General features: G+C 52.1%; 2 protein-coding genes across 3 annotated transcripts in view; one reads left to right on the top strand and one right to left on the bottom strand.

Annotated features, from left to right (window-relative positions):
• NSF (N-ethylmaleimide sensitive factor, vesicle fusing ATPase) overlaps positions 1-1,679 on the top strand; it is a 148,157-nt gene extending 146,478 nt beyond the window's left edge. For both annotated transcript variants that reach the window (XM_019981837.2, XM_070773671.1), the window contains one exon: positions 20-1,679. In XM_019981837.2, the coding sequence (XP_019837396.1) occupies positions 20-65 (46 nt within the window). In that variant the 3' untranslated portion in view covers positions 66-1,679. The remainder of the gene's footprint in view (positions 1-19) is intronic.
• A 3,334-nt stretch (positions 1,680-5,013) lies between these two features.
• The window catches only part of WNT3 (Wnt family member 3), a 55,601-nt gene continuing 44,963 nt past the window's right edge, over positions 5,014-15,651 (bottom strand). Inside the window, exons 3-5 of the mRNA XM_019980672.2 lie at positions 11,936-12,201; positions 10,874-11,361; positions 5,014-7,069 (exon numbers count right to left, since the gene is read on the bottom strand). Coding sequence (XP_019836231.1) covers positions 10,882-11,361; positions 11,936-12,201 — 746 coding nt within the window. The 3' untranslated portion in view covers positions 5,014-7,069; positions 10,874-10,881. The remainder of the gene's footprint in view (positions 7,070-10,873; positions 11,362-11,935; positions 12,202-15,651) is intronic.

Genomic DNA, 15,651 nt, shown 5'->3' with positions numbered 1-15,651 from the left:
TCGGTTCTTTCTTTTTCAGTAGCCCCCTCGACTATGATCATGAACTATTTTCAAACGCAAAGTGACCAAGCAAAGTGACCAAGGTGAAGACGGCCTGGGATCATCACTCGACCTCCTCGAGATACTGAACACAGTGAAATGAACCCTGCCTTCGACACGTGCTCACACTGCATGACGAGTGCAATGAAACTCCCTTCCTTGTGCTTACTGAGATACTCCCTCTTGTGGAAGGTGTAAATTCGCTTTAGAATGCTGTGCTCAACTCTCCGTGTAAGCTGATTCCTTCTTGCTCAATCTTAAATGTGGGAAACATACTGTACTTATGAACACTACACGTTCTAAGCTCCCTACCACCACCACCCGAAAACTCTCAATAAACATACTGATGTTGCAAAACAGCAGTTGGCCTAATAGAAGGAAGACTTTCCACCTGTAAGCTAGGAGCCGTGACTAGAGGCACCGGGTTCAAAGGGATTCTCTCACAACTTCCCTGTGCTAACTACACTATAGGTCATTGGATATTTGGTTCAAGTTTCTCCCAGAAGGCTAGTTATCTTTGCCTGAAGTGTTAGGGCTATGAATTTCTAAGATGCTGTTCTCGATCATTTTCAGAGATGTTTCTAGGTTGCAATCAGGAGATCTTTCTTAATAGGAAGTCAGATTATTACCGTGTTGGCTGTGCCATCCCTTTAATGCAAGTGATGTGCTCAGCGGTAAGAGAGAACGCTGGTCATTACTACTTAGTAGATGTTGTTAAGAACCTGTGAGAGATGTGTATGGTAAAAGCATACACCCCAAAACAGAAAGGTGTCAACTCAAGTAACTTCCAACCCTCTCAGCACTCATTAGTGCCCAGGTCTAAGTGGGTCCATAATACTAAAGGCTTCTTTAGTATCACCACTTTTCTTCTGTCCTTAGCTTAACGACTTACTTAGAATGTATCCTTCCTTTATTTTAAATTATCTGTACTCCCTAGCATCTAAATAAAACACTATTTTCCGGAAAAAATAAACCACTTTCTAGCACACTCTCCTCAGTCCTTCAACATCCATTCCAATGTACTGAAGATGTCTCCTTCCCCCTCTGCACGCTTCTTCCAAAGGGAAGGAGAACAGTAGTTTAAGCTGAGTTGGAAGAAATGTGATCAGGTCGTTATGTTCGGTGAGAAGACTTGCAGAACATGCGCCCCTCCCCCGCTGCTGCTGCAGCTTCAGCTTCGAGGACAGGCACCACCTGAAGGTACTTAATGCAGGGCTGGCACCAGGTGGCACTTGGGTGTCACCACGGTGGTCCGTGGTGCAGCTCTCTCATCTGTCCCTGTGGTAGAGGATAAATTATCTCCAGATCTTGCTCTCTGTATATTTTTGGTAGATTTATATGTTGCATCTGCTTTCTTTTGGGTTTTCATCTCTAGCTTATTGTGCGGCTTAAAAAAAGTGGATTGTATTGTAAAAATTCTGTGGTTCCTGGTGGCCAGTATCCTGGATCCCCTCATCTGTTTTAGATCTTGCCTCTTTCTTTGCTCCCCGTGAAAGCAGCATACATTGTATTAACTTATGTCTCTTGTTAAATAAGGTTAATGTCTTTGTGTTTTGTCCAGAACTATATTGAAGAAATGCAAATATTATATTGTTTAATGCAAATGAAGGAATGCAATAAAGAGTACGTATACTTGAAAACATCCTGTAACAGACCAATATTTTGTACAAGACAACATGCATAACTGACCAGAGGATATGAAGAAGGGGTTCAGAAAAGCCCCTCCTTGTTTTAACTAGTGTAGGGAGATGAAGATTTTTATTTTAAAATCTCTGACTTTAATTATTTAGAAAATATAAATTGACAAATAGTTTGGTAGCCAGTTTTATATAAAGTTGGCACACAAGAAGAATCTTTATACCCCCTTTACTTATTTCCTCTTATTAAAAAACTGAAGTACACCAAAGCCATAAGCGGGTTAGCAGTAAACCAGAAAGGAAGATTGTTTCCCAAGTAGAATTAGTCCTTCCTGTGACACATAACAAACCAAAAGATGCGAACACCCTCAGTGAGCTTTCTTCACATGGTTCATTTTGGTATCCTTCATCCATCTGGCATGTTTCTGAACTCTCACATCTTTAGCCTAAACCCTGATGCTTAGAGGTGGCTCAGGGTAGGACTAACGGCCACCCAGAAAACCAGCAAGACTTGTGGCGAGAGGTCGGCCTTAGAGCTTCTCTGACTGCAGGGTCAGCCCCCTGGGAGCTGTGCACACCCTCCTGCAAGGAGGCCTCTGAAGATCTTCCTGGTCCCTGTGTAACCTTGGGATTGGAGGGCTTCAGCCTTTCCAGAACTCTTCAGAGCTGATGCTAGGCAGAGCGAGTATACAGCACAGCCTGGTGATAAAGCGATGGTGACTCCTCTGGCCACTGCCTTAATTTCTGCAGATGAACTGTTAACAGGCTACTTTTTGTCAGAAGATATAATTGAAACCTCAAAAAAGGGGGTTATTTTTTTCCTTCCTAAAGTTTTACAACTTTACCCAAACACTTTTTTTTAAGTGTAACACAGAAAAACTGGATCATGGTAGTTAAACCTGAAATATGTTTTAAGGCTGCCTTTTCATATCCTAAGGGTTTCCCTTCTGGCTCAGCTGGTAAAGAATCTGCCTGCAATGTGGGAGACCTGGGTTCAATCTCTGGGTTGGGAAGATCCCCTGGAGAAGGGAAAGGCTACCCACTCCGGTATTCTGGCCTGGAGAACTCCATGGACTATTGTAGTCCATGGGGTTGCAAAGAGTAGGACACAGCTGAACAGCTTTCACTTTCATATCCTAAAAATTACAGTGAACAGCCTAAGTTTCAGCAACAAGTCTTAAAGTAGATTCAAGTGTGTCTAATAATCAAATCCTGGTAAACAGACTTGTTGAAGCACTGAGTCAGCTATAAACAACCAACCCAGCCCAAACACAGAAGGTAAAGATTTCATTTTCCTTGCCTGACAACTTGATCCATCAGCCTCTTCAGAGAAATGACTGGGAGAGGTGTGTATGAGAGTTCAGAAAAGCATGTAAATTTCAGAAGTTATTGCAAAATGACCCGAAGTTTCTCTTCAGCTTGGCAAGCGGTGCCAAGACTGGAGCCGGGCCCACGGAGGGCGTGTGCTGTGTGGACACCGTGGCATTAAGATGCAGGAGATGGCGCCTGCGATCGGCTGGAATCCCAAGGAGTGGAGACAGTTTGCAAGGAGGACTTGGGTTTGAAATTTTCCCAACATACAGTCGTCACACAGCTGACTCTCTCACTCTATTTTCGGGAGTATAAGATGAATGCAGAGATAATGTTTTGCCTCCTAGCAAGTTCTCTGTTGAGCTAGGAGAAATGATGACACTGTACCAACCATAATTTTGCTGAAATTTCAACAACTTCACTGGCGTGTGTGTGTGTGTGTGTGTGTGTGTGTGTGTGTGTGTGTAGATCAACCTCTCACATTAGCACACTATCCTCGAACGCACCTAGAATAATGTCACCATCATCGTTCCCCACTCTCTGCTTCTTCGTCCTGCCTTTATTTGTATCTCATCCTTGAACTGTCTCTCAGACCTCTCTTCTTCCTTCATAAACTAACACTGCTTTGAAAAATAATAATGCTCAACTCATTACATTATCTTCTTCTTTGGGACTTTTTTTTTTGGATCTTCCTCTTGTTTTTAGATGTTTAATAGTATTTATGCTTCTGGAGAAACTCAATGTTCAAGCACTGCTATAAACTGTGTTCTCTTTAATCATAGAACATAATTAATCATAGGATTACAAATGGGCTTGGCGAGTGTGACTAGGGACCATTTGAACATTCAGCAGTTTTATAGGTTAAAAAACAAGTACCCAAAATACTGGGGTCGATGAGTATTACTAGCTGTATGTAAAAGTGAAACACGAAGACAGGCAGCCTCATGAGACACGGAGATCTGTATCCTTTCCACGTCCCATTCATTGCACAAATGAACCATTTTTGTGGGTTCAGCTTTTCAGGTACTAAAGACACGTCATGGGCACAAGAAAATTCATGAACTTCTAGGAACCCTCCCTTATCTGAGGTTAGAGCCCAGGCAGCCCACCTCCACCACAGAAGGCAGATTCTTCTGTTTTCCTGTTATTTCTTCTGTGAAGTGAGATGAATTTACTTAATTCCTAATAAAGATAAGTAAAGGGAGAGAGAACCTTTTTGCTGTGCCAGATAAACTGAAGGTGACATTTTATGGGCAGGCCTGAAGACCAAAGGATTGTCTGTGGTCATAAAACTGAGTTACAGCATCTGGCTGTTGAAAAGGTGTTACCTGTAAGCTTCGGGTGAGTCCTTTTGAAGCCGCGGTCCAAGGAGAGCATGCCCTCCCTAGAGCATGCCCACTGGTGGGTCTGTTCTGCCCAAATAAGTCTAACCCTTCCAGTGACGCCCATTCTAGAGGCCAGGGCACACCAATTCTTCCTTCCCACCAAGCTACCCCTTCCAAAGCTTGGAGTGGAGCTAGCAGGGGAGAGCCATTTCCACTCAAAGTTTAATTTTCAGGAGGGCAGATTCTATTTTCCCAATAAATAGAGTTGAAAACATGGGTTTGAAAGGGATTAAGTTGGTGGCCAACCCCATGGTCCATTAGCCTTGAGCCGTATCTCTTGAGTGTCTGTGACATTAATTTGTGCATTGGAAGTGCTGGAGTCTATGAGATGAATTATTGCCCAAGTCACTCAGGTATAAAAGTGGAAATTCTTCTAGAAGCTGACTTAGAACAAAGTAAGCCTGTGAGAAAGCCCTTGAGTAGATCAGACCTATTGTCCATGACATCTCAGGTGATCTTGCTGAGAAAACAGAGGAGATGACCTTACGTTAGGCCCCTCATTTCAGAGTGAAAGTGGAGGCTCCCACATTTAGAACCTGATATTCTGGACCTCCTGAGCATGACTCTGGAAACTCCACACACTGTACAATGTATCCGTTTTCAGTTTGTTTACCTTCTCTTTAATGACTTAACAGAAAAAAACTGCATGATGAAATATATTTTCTCCAAATATATATATATTTATATAATATATAATCTTAGTTAACTCAAAGGTATATACATTGTATAATAAATAATATTTATAAAAAGAGACTTTTTGAATATAAAATCAAAAAGATCAACAACTTCTACAGCTTTTTACAAAACTTTGGATACAGCAGGTTGGTAGGAAATTTCTGTTGGATACTATGACCTGACTACGGCGAGAATAATTACAGTGCACTCAATGTACTATTATTAAATAATTACTTGTCAGCTACTTGAATACGCCCCAGAAACATGACTTTATCACTTTTAATATAGAATACATAGATAGGAAAAGACTGTTGTGAAAATTGGTATCCATTCTGCCAAAAGAATTCTCACATAAAGCAAGCATTATCTGGTTGACATTATTTAAAACTTTTTCAGTCTTAAGAGATGAGATGGGGAGGGGCATTTCAGACTCTCTAGAGGGGGTGGCATGTGGATCTTGAGCAGGGCTCGATGCCAGCAGATTCGGGTGTGCAGGCACGGCTTCTAGACGATCGTCTTGGGCGAACCTGCCTGAGCACGTAGGAAGGTGGCTTAACCTGGTATCTTAGGTCAGTGTTAGGCAGACCAGAGAGAGAAGGGGGAAAGGAAGGAGTCACTTCATTCTAGCCTAGGCCCCTACTGCGTCTCTTCTTTCTGATTCTCCTTAAGGCAGAGCCATTTGCCGCCACTGTGCTCACTTCCCCTAAGACCCTCCAGAGGACCCGCGTGCATCAAGGAGAACTCAGCTGTGAGATGCTCTACCCCAGGGAGCAAGTGACGGCCTGCCCCACTTTGAAGACCTAATCCTGATCCTCGGAGACTGCATGGACTGATGCTATCGGCGCACAGGTGAGGCCGGAAGACCTGTGTGAAGGAACTCTGCGTTTCTGCTTCCTCACACAGACCATAGGAAGAAAAGGATGCAGGACAGTGTGTCCTCAGAGGAGAGCAAAGGAAGGAATCATTTGTATCCTCCCCATCTACTGGCCACAGAGTCGGAACTTGAGGAACAGACGGCTGCTCTCCCTCTGACCCTCTGTCTCATTTATACTCAGGTGACCTACAGTCCAACCGCTCAACCTGGAGTTTGTATGGAGAATCTGCAGGTGAGCAGGGCTGGGAGGGGCAGAATGGTCCCTTTAAAGACACCACTTTCTTCAGGAAGCCATCTAAGCTGGAGAAGTCTTGCCCCCTACACATAACCTATTTACAACGTTCACTACAGAAAGGAAAAAAAAAAAGTACTGCGTTAATGGTGGAAACCGCAGAATGGTAGAAAAAGATGTTTGAGATCTGACTGCAGTTCACAAGAGCCTCTCGTGCAGAACAGGGTTACAGAGAAAAGGGGACTGAGAAGAACATACAGCTGCTCTTCAAACGCCCGGAACTCCCAGTTCTTCAAACTCGAAACCTGACTCTAACGATGGCCGTGGCCTCCCTACCACTTGATCCCAGCTAAACTTATGGCTTTTATCAGAATGTGAAAGTCTATCAGATTCGAATGGGAGTAGACAGAGAAAGAGAGACTGCAGGGCTTTGTCCTACTTCCTAACTCCCACCTCACAGGCATCTTGGAATGTCACCGGGAGAAGCCATCGGGAAACAGAATGTTGCCCACGTCGATGTCTTTACCACCAGGCAGAGCAGCTCACCTGAGCCCAGCCTGTTCTGTTGGAGTAGAAGTGGGGTTTTGTTTTCTTTTTCCATTTTTATTTTCTTTAACATGTGCAAAGATAAGCCTCGGGTCTGTCCCTATCAGACCCTGGAGAACTAAAAAAGAAAGCCCCTTCTTTAAAAACCACACACCATCCAGAGTAGGGTGAGAAACTTAAGATGAGAGAGAGGGAGGGAGGCCCCCCAGGCAGCGGCGGGTTGGGTCCAGGTCATTTACCACACGTGCGTCTGGCAAGAGTCCTGATTCCATGCTGTCTGATGCTCAGGGCCGAGCCCAGCTCTGGGTCCTGCTTCCCGTAGGGCTTCGGTGAATCTGCCCAGCCACACACTTCACCCGTTCCCAGTGCCCTTTGGGAAGCAAAGAGGAAGAATTAGGAAAGTGGTTGTTTTCCCAGAGGGACCACCCACAGGAAGCAAAGCACAGAGGCTGTTGGGTCCACGTCTCACTCAGCGTTTCTCTTGAACCAGGAGGTAACGGGGCGGGGGCTGACCCATGCTCCTTACTCTCCCTGGGGTAAACCACTGAGGAAGGGCGTGTGAGCTATAGCAGGGCTTCAGTGTCTACACACTGGGATCCAAATCCTGCCTTCCCACCTTGTAGCTGGACAATAAAAAAGGCTGAGTGCCTAAGAATTGATGCTTTTGAACTGCTTTTCGAAGACTCTCTTGAGAGTCCCTTGAACAGCAGAGATCAAACCAGTCAGTCCTAAAGGAAATCAACCCCGAATATTTATTGGAAGGACAGATGCTGAAGCTGAAGCTTCAATACTTTGGCCACCTGATGCAAAAAGCCGACTCATTGGAAAAGACCCTGATGCTAGGAAAGATGGAAGGCAGAAGGAGATGACGGAGGATGAAATGGTTGTATGGCATCACCGACTCAATGGACATGAGTTTGAGCAAACTCTGGGAGATGGTGATGGACAGGGAAGCCTGGCGTCCATGGAGTCGCAGAGTGAGACACAACTGAACAACACCACCCTTCTAGCCGGGGCTGGGGCAACAGAAAGCCCAGTCTAGGTAACTCGCCTGACAGAGGAACCTGCCTTGCATAGACACTAGGAGAAACCCTGTGGATCTAGGGCCCAATTCCCAACTTTGTAGACTCTTGTCCGCTGTTTCTGTATCAAGCTGTCCACGCAGAAGAAAGCCTATTGCATTATGAAAAATTCCTCCTCATGGGCGCACCAATGTGTACCTTCTCTTCATTTGTGTATGTATTTCAAGATACGTGTGTGTGCTCAGATATGTATTTACATGTCACAAAAGATTTGAAGCCCAAAGGACTCTGATGGGCGTTCCCCATCAACCCCGAACTCCTTGGTCAGTAGGAGACTTTTACTCAGCGAGATTCCAAAGACATGTCCAAAGTCTCGCAAGGACTCAGTGACAGGGCCAGGACTTGGGGTTTGCCAGGCCACCTGCCTCTTGTGCAGAGCCCTTTCTAGCTTGCTGCACTCACAGCATCAGGATAACAAAAGCACAAAACTGGTCCTCGTGAGGTGGGAAATCAGTGGTTCGCCTGAGACACTGGACACAATCGACAAGCAGTGGAGAGGTTTTCTCCTTAAGGAAGGCCCTTACATAAGGGAAAGGCTCGAGCTCCTCCTCGAGCATGTGGAGGGCATGCGTGCTGCTCGGGGGCGCCCTGCCCTCTCCCATCTGCGCCAGCCTGTCTCAGAAGTTCCCGTCCTGCCTGCAGAGTGTCAGGTGGATAAAAGGACAGGAGGGTAATGGTCTCAGCCTGTGGCTCTGAAACAGCAGCAAGCCGGGGGGAAGCTGCTCCTGGAGGCCAGGCTTTGGGGTGTTCCCTCCTCCTTGGACCCCGTGTCAGGGCTCTTCGCGTGCACAGGGCTCTCATCCATACAACAAGCCTGTGAGGATCACGGTTCTTATCCCCCAGTTAACAGATGAGGAAACGGGGGCTCAGAGAGGCAAAACCACTTGCCCCAAATCACTCAACAAAAACTGTTCATCAAAAGGGCACCACATGGGGAGACAAGAATCCACATGTCCCAGAGCAAGGGCTCCGTATATGAGAGGCCCAGGGGCCACCATCCTCCACATCCATGTAATATGTTCCATAGGGGGAAATGCCATTCCATTTCAGAAATGGGGAGTATTGGCTCTTAGGATCAGTATCAGATCGCAGGTGGGGGGTTTTTCTGGACACTGAGGGCCCACCCAGCACACCTCCTTCCCACTCAGCAGATGGCTTGGCTTCACTCAGCTGCCCTCAGAGGGGAAGAGAGGAGAGGAGCTGGAACGGAGCTGTGACATCCTGGAGCCACTGCCGGGGCCTGGGCTGCTGCCAGAGTGGCCTCTGCAGGACCCACAGATTGGGGCTTTCTGGAGGCAGGGCCCTGGGCTACAATGGGCAGGCTACACAGACAGCCTCCCTGTGCCCCCTCCAGAGCTAGTGTTCTGAAGCCTGGTTTCCTTGTAGCCTTCTCATAATGGCCAGAGCTGTGTCCTGCTTGGCAGAGTAGATGTCAGGGCAAGGAGGCACCGCAGTTTTCAGACTTTGCTGACATGCAGAGTGAGCCTGGGAGTTCTCGCCTATGCACTGATTTTTCTTCCATCATTCTGAAAAGCAGTTAAATGTAACTGCCCAAGTGATGCCACCATTTCTTGCAGGATGACTGCCCTCGTGTCAGGGCTCTGATGGCATTTATCACTTTCTGTTATTACTGTATTCAGACCGGCATTCACATCTGCCAGCTTGCTCAAACCTCATAAAACTCTTGCCAGGCTCCCATCATTCCCACGACGTGCAAGTGAGGGAGCTGGGTTGCAGCTGGGAAGCGGTGGGGCTGGAACCACCCGTGCACCCTCTCCACCGCCCATGCTGCTTTTATTCAGGCACCCAGAGAAGCGGTGCCTCCTGCTGTCTCTCTGGACTCCGTCCCTGCCAGGATGGAACCTGAGCTACATAGAGGGGCTCCCCAGACGGGCTGAGTCAGGAACCCCTCAGTCAGAGCTCTCCCCTGCTCGTGCAGTCCTTCCCTGTTGCAGAGAAGCCCGACCCCTCCCAACCACATTGGCCAGTGGGGTGCCCTTGCCAACACAGCCCCAGGCAGCGATAACCCAGGCAGATGAGTCCTCAATGAAACGAGCACTGTCCCCAGTGCCCTTCACTCTTCCTCACCGCAGCTGTGGGGAGGACGACAGAGCAAGAGACAGTCTTGTTGGGGTCACACAGTTGGCAAGTGGTGGCAGCTGGACTGGGTTGCAGATCCCTATGGACCAGGCCCTTTCTCAGGCCAGAGAAATAGAGAGGGCACAGGGGCCTGAGAAACCCTCCAAGAACAGGACCACCACATGCCCAGCGTGACCTGTCCTGGGGACCCATGGACCCCAGGGCTGGGCAACAGTGTCTCCCACGCAGGCCACCTCTGGGAAGCTTGGGAACATACTCTAGCAGTCTTTGATCCCTCGATTACTCACCACCATCACTCTGAACTTGACTCCTTCCTCCTCCCCATCACCGGCCATAAACGCGGTGAGAGTGCACCCCGCTCCACCCAAGCCTCAGATGTGCCGGGATACGGGCTTACACACCGCTTCCCCCCACCCACCTCCTGAGGGTGGTAGGAGTTATGCTTGTGCAAAATCCTGCCTTCTAAGTTCAAGGTGGATGCAAAATGACTCTGCCCCAGGGGTACAAGAGACTTTGGGGCCTGCTATTCCAAGTATTTTAACCCCCTCACTTTACAGTAAGAAACCTGAGGCCCAGAGGAGTGAAAAGAACAGGAAGTCAGGAGCCAAGTCAAGACCAGAAGTCAGGGGGCCCAGCTTCCAATCCCACAATACCCCCTGCTCTGGCTCCACGGATGCTCAATCATGACAGCTAGTGGCTGTGTGAAGTGGCCTGGCTCATAATTTATTAACTTGTACATGCACTGAATCAACTGCTTGGAGCCTCATTTGCACAAACTTGGTTATTATCTGTGCTTTGTGTAATCCACCAAGACACTGCCCAAGGACCATTCCCACTGAAGCCTGGGAAAGCCTGCCTTCCTACTGCAGCCGTGGAAACACACATGTCCAGGGTCACTCAGAAGTAGACGGGGTGGTCAAGAAGAGAAGACAGGCAAGCCCAGGGCCCTGCACCAAGGCCCCGCCCCCAGCCTCCCCATGCAGCCACCCTACCTGGCTCCCTACTTGCAGGTGTGCACGTCATAGATGCGGATACACTCCTGGCAGCTCACGTAGCAACACCAGTGGAAGATGCAGTGACACTTCTCCTTCCGCTTCTCCGTCCTCGTGTTGTGGCCGCGGCCGCAGCAGAGCAGGTCACAGCCGTCGATGCCGTGGGAGGTGACATTGCAAGTCCGGTCCCTGGTACCGAAGGAGCCCGTCTCGGGGTTGGGCTCGCAAAAGTTGGGCGAGTTCTCGTAGTAGACCAGGTCCCTCTCCGTGGGCGGCTTGAAGAGCGCATACTTGGCGCGGAGGGTCTCCACCCAGCCGCGGGACTCCCGATGCTTCTCCACCACCATCTCCGAGGCGCTGTCATACTTGTCCTTGAGGAAGTCGCCGATGGCGCGGAAGTCGGGCTGGGCCCACCAGCAGGTCTTGACCTCACAGCTGCCTGACAGCCCGTGGCACTTGCACTTGAGATGCATGTGGTCCAGGATGGTCTGGGAAGAGGAGCCGCAGCTGATCCCCAGACTGACCCCACCAGGCCCTCCCACCCCCATCGCTGAAACCTCCTCCATTTCTCCCCTATGCCAGGATGAGAATGGACTGGGGATTGAAACTCAAGCCTAAGAATGGTGACCACTGCTTCCCTGCTTCCCTCTCCTTCACACCTCGGCATTGGCAGAAATCACATTCATTTCTCAAAGCCCTGGGAAATAAGGATTGTGACCCCCATTTAACAGATAGGGAAACTGAGGCTGGGAACTTAAGTGACTCGCCTTAAGTCAAGTAACCTAGGAAAGGACGGAGGCTGAATTCAAAGCCAGGCCCACGGGTCTCACAGCTACACAGGCAGCTAAAGTGCCCAGGATGGGCTGTTTGGTACCCGCTCCCTGGGGCTGCCACACTTGTGGGCTGACAACATCCTCAGGGCAGGAGTAAGCTGGGGGCTGGGAACAGTCCAAGGAGAAAGGAGGGCAGGGAGCCCAGCACGCACATGGGCCACCGGGAGGGACAGGGACAGGTCCGGAAGGGGTCTCGGGCAGGGCCGTGGGGAGGGCGGCCAGGGCTCACCGTACGGCCAGCCTCGTTGTTGTGCTTGTTCATGGCCGAGCGCGCGTCTGGCCTGTTCTCGCGTGCATCTGCGAACTCTCGGGACACAAGCACCCCGAAGTCAGCATCCTCGCTGCAGCCGCCCCATTTCCAGCCCTCGCCAGGCGGCCCCTTATGATGTGAGTCGCAGCCACAGATGGTGGAGGTACCCTCCGCACAGGAGCGCGTGACTGCGAAGGCCACACCGGCTGAGGCGATGGCGTGCACGAAGGCCGATTCCCGGGTGGCTGCAGGGAGGCCACAGGGAGGCACTGCTCAGACTGGGTCCTGAAACAGGCCGCCCCCCACCCCTGACTTCCCCAGCTGCCAAAGGGGGCTCACCAGCCCCAGTGGAAAGGAAGGAACCCAGATGCCATTCCCTCTGGTTGGCCCAGCCCCTAGTGGGTATCCCCACTTTACAGATGAGCAAATGGAGGCCCAGAGTCACTAACTGGCAGAGTGGAGCCTGTTAGAAATGGGTGGGAAGACAGCTCTGGCAGGTTGCTGAAGAGATAAGGTGCCCTTGATCTGTCCGGGTCCCAGGTCCCCCTACCCTCTGCCTATCTAAAGTGGAGATCCAGCACAGACCTGGGCCCTCCCATTCCCGAGAGCCTGAGGTCTGTGGGGAGTGATGCCTGGGAAGCAACAGCCTAAACCTGCCCAAGTCCCCCCGTTCCCTACTTGGACACACCTGGGCAGATGCTTTCCTTTTTTTTTTTTTTTTGCCAGCACCATATGGCATGTGGGATCCCAGTGTCCCTTCCAGGGATGGAGCCCCTGCCCCCTGTGCTGCGAGTGTGGAATCTAAACCACTGGACCACCAGGGAAGCCCTGACGCTTTCCTTTTCTGAGCCTCAGTTACCCTTTTTGTAAAATGGGTACAAATTCCCTCTGCCACCAAAGTTCCTGACCAAGAGAACAGTGGTTGGCATCTCAGCCTCCCCCTTCCATTTTCCTTTCCTCTACCCAAGACAAAGCCAAGGTTTTGGACTAAGAAGGTCAAGCACCTCTCAGGAGGATGGAGGGACACAGGGCACATGCCCTGCCTCTGTCCCAGGATCCAGCAAAGGGAAAGAGAAGATTCTCAGGGTGCTCCCCCAAATTTGTTACAATGATAACCACCTTGAGTGGTGGGTATTCACCAGGTTCTACCCTTCATGTGCTTTATCCCATTTAGTCCTCTTACCCTATGAGGCAGAAAGCCTTCTTATAGGCCCATTTTGCAGATACAGACATAGACGACTAGGGAGGCAAAGGCGTGGAAGACCTGTCCAACCATTTCTCCTTACTGGTGAGGAACCCGGGAACCGGGAAGCGACCTGCCCAAGGCCAGGCAGGCTGCAGAACACCGGGCTGCTGGCCTGCATGTCTCCTTTCCTGGGCTGTGTGACTCTGGTCTCGGCGGACCAGGGAGCCCGGTCCCCCCTCATGGCCACTGCCGCCTCTGTAGAGGCCCCGGGGCCCTCGTGGACCACCGGCAAAGGAGGACGCGCCGCCTTCGCGGGCAGGCTGGCGGGGAGTGGGAGAGGCCCGCCCGGGCACTGGACCCGCTCAGCCCGGGCCGATTGCGACGGGGGCGCCCGAGGCCTGAGGCGCGGCGCCCCGGCTCCGACCCCGGCCCGGGGCTGCCCACCCCTCAGCGCCCCGGAGGCCGGGGGCGCCGAGGGCGAGCGCCTCGCTTCCGGCCGGCCCGCGGCCTCTCGCGGCGGCGGCGGCGCCCGGGCCCCGGGCCGCGCTCGGTTCCCAGCCCCGGGGACGCGGGGGCGGCGGGGGCGGGGCGGGGATTAGCCTGGGAGCGGCGCTGACAGCCCCGCTGTGCCGGTCCCCGTCCGGCGGGGCCCGCTGGGCCGCTCAATCCGCCTTTGTTCGCGCGGTGTCACACCGCATTACCCGCATAATGCGGCCGCCGGGTCCGGGCCGCCGGGCCGGCCGCCACCGCGTAGCAACGGGCGGCTCCCGCGGCCGGGCCGCGCCCCCGGCCCCGGCGCCGGCCCGCGAAATCCCCATTGAAGCGGCGCCCCCCGCCCCCGCGCCGCGCCGAATGGCCAGAGGGCGTGTGAATGGCGCGGCGGCCGCAGCGGGCGCGGGGCCGGGCCGCGCGGTGGGGGGCGCCGCTCGGGCCCCTTTCAAGCTGCCTAAGCCCCTCCGGGCCGCCCGCCCCCGCCCCGCCCGGGGACCGCGATCCCCGGCCGCCCGCACCCCGCCTTCGCCGCCTCGCGCCTTCCGGCCGCCGACCCCGGCGCCCCCTGCCGCCGCTCCGGGCGCGCCGGCCCCGGGGAGTCGGTCCCCGGCGGCCACGGAAGATGCGCGCGCCCCGGCACAGACCGCCTCCCTGCCACCCTGGGTCTCAAAGCCGGGGGCAGAGGTCTACCCTGGCAGCCCTCCCGGCGCGGGTAGGGAGCTCGCCAGAGGCGGGGTGCGAGCGTGGAGCCTAGAGCGGGGTTCGAACACGTTCACGCCAGGCTTCGGGCACTGGGGAGCGCGTGCGGGCGCGGGGTTGTGGGGGCCCTCCTTCCGCAGACCGCTGAGTTCCCCTTTCTCTGACTTGGGAACCTGAGCTCCCCTCACGTTCCTTTCTCTGACATCCTACCCACGCCTCCCCATCACAAAACTGTCCTGCAATTTCGGGATGTGGGCAAGTCCTAGAACCTACAACGGAGATTTAAAACGTTATACACAGACTTGAAGGGATAATAAGCTCAGAGACCCGGTTTTCACAGGTTTTCACGTCCCGCGCAGAGAAGAGCAATCAGAAGATAAGTTGCTTTGGGGAGCGCGTCTAGACGCCAGGCTGTTTTATTAAGCGCAACCTGGCCCGAGGTGGGGCACCGGAAGGCGGTGAGACTGACACGCCGGCAAGATCAAGTTTGAAATGCAAACCGCCGCCACTTGGCCCCAATTAGAGGCCAAACCTTTTATGTAAACAGGGAATAATTAGCTTTGGTAATAGAAGCGTAAACAGAATCATCATCCATTGATTCGCTAATTGCCCTTCTGTCCCGTGACAATAGCCTGTAGGTCGGACTAACAAGGCGCACCAGAGGCGCAGGTAAACGGGGACTGCACTCCCAAATGGGGGGTCGGCTTCCCGCACTCATTCCCTGCCATTCCCCCCACCAACCCTTCCCCAGGTCCAGCTGGTTCTCGGGTCCCTTTTCTTTCTGGCTGTAAATGCAGCTCTTCTAAACGGAGGGAAGGCCAGGTTCACCGGTTTGGGTGCCAAAGCCCTGGTGGTGGCTGAGAGGCTTCAAGTTGCTGCAGAAAAGAAATGGTAGCTCCCAGGAGGGCAGCAAGGGTCACTGCATTCCTAGACACAGCAATTGCTCAAAGAGCTGCCCATCTTCAGCCCAGAACTCATCAGCCCCAAAGTCTCCTTCTTGGGACCAGTCGCCCACCTTGTCCCTTTCTCCCAGTGCCTTCATGTTCAAAGTCAAGTTATGTGAATGCCATTCATTTCAGACACAACCTGTGAATCTCCATGATGGCTGGAAAGTTACCCAGAGGCCAGCAGGTTTTCAAGTCCCACCATAGTCCACAGGCACAGCCAGCCTGCTGGAGGCACAGCGACCAGCAGAAACTACTCACAGGATGCCATGCAATGCCACCAGCACCAGGCAGCCTCCAAGGCTCCAGAATGTTCTATGTGAGAGAGAACTCAGGCTGGCGGTGCTTTCATCTCACCCTAAAGCTAGATTTGC

Source organism: Bos indicus, chromosome 19 (assembly GCF_029378745.1).
Source record: "Bos indicus isolate NIAB-ARS_2022 breed Sahiwal x Tharparkar chromosome 19, NIAB-ARS_B.indTharparkar_mat_pri_1.0, whole genome shotgun sequence".
Lineage (NCBI taxonomy): Eukaryota > Metazoa > Chordata > Mammalia > Artiodactyla > Bovidae > Bos > Bos indicus.
The sequence above is the reverse complement of the archived record's forward strand: the minus strand, read 5'-3'. Positions and strand labels throughout refer to the sequence as shown.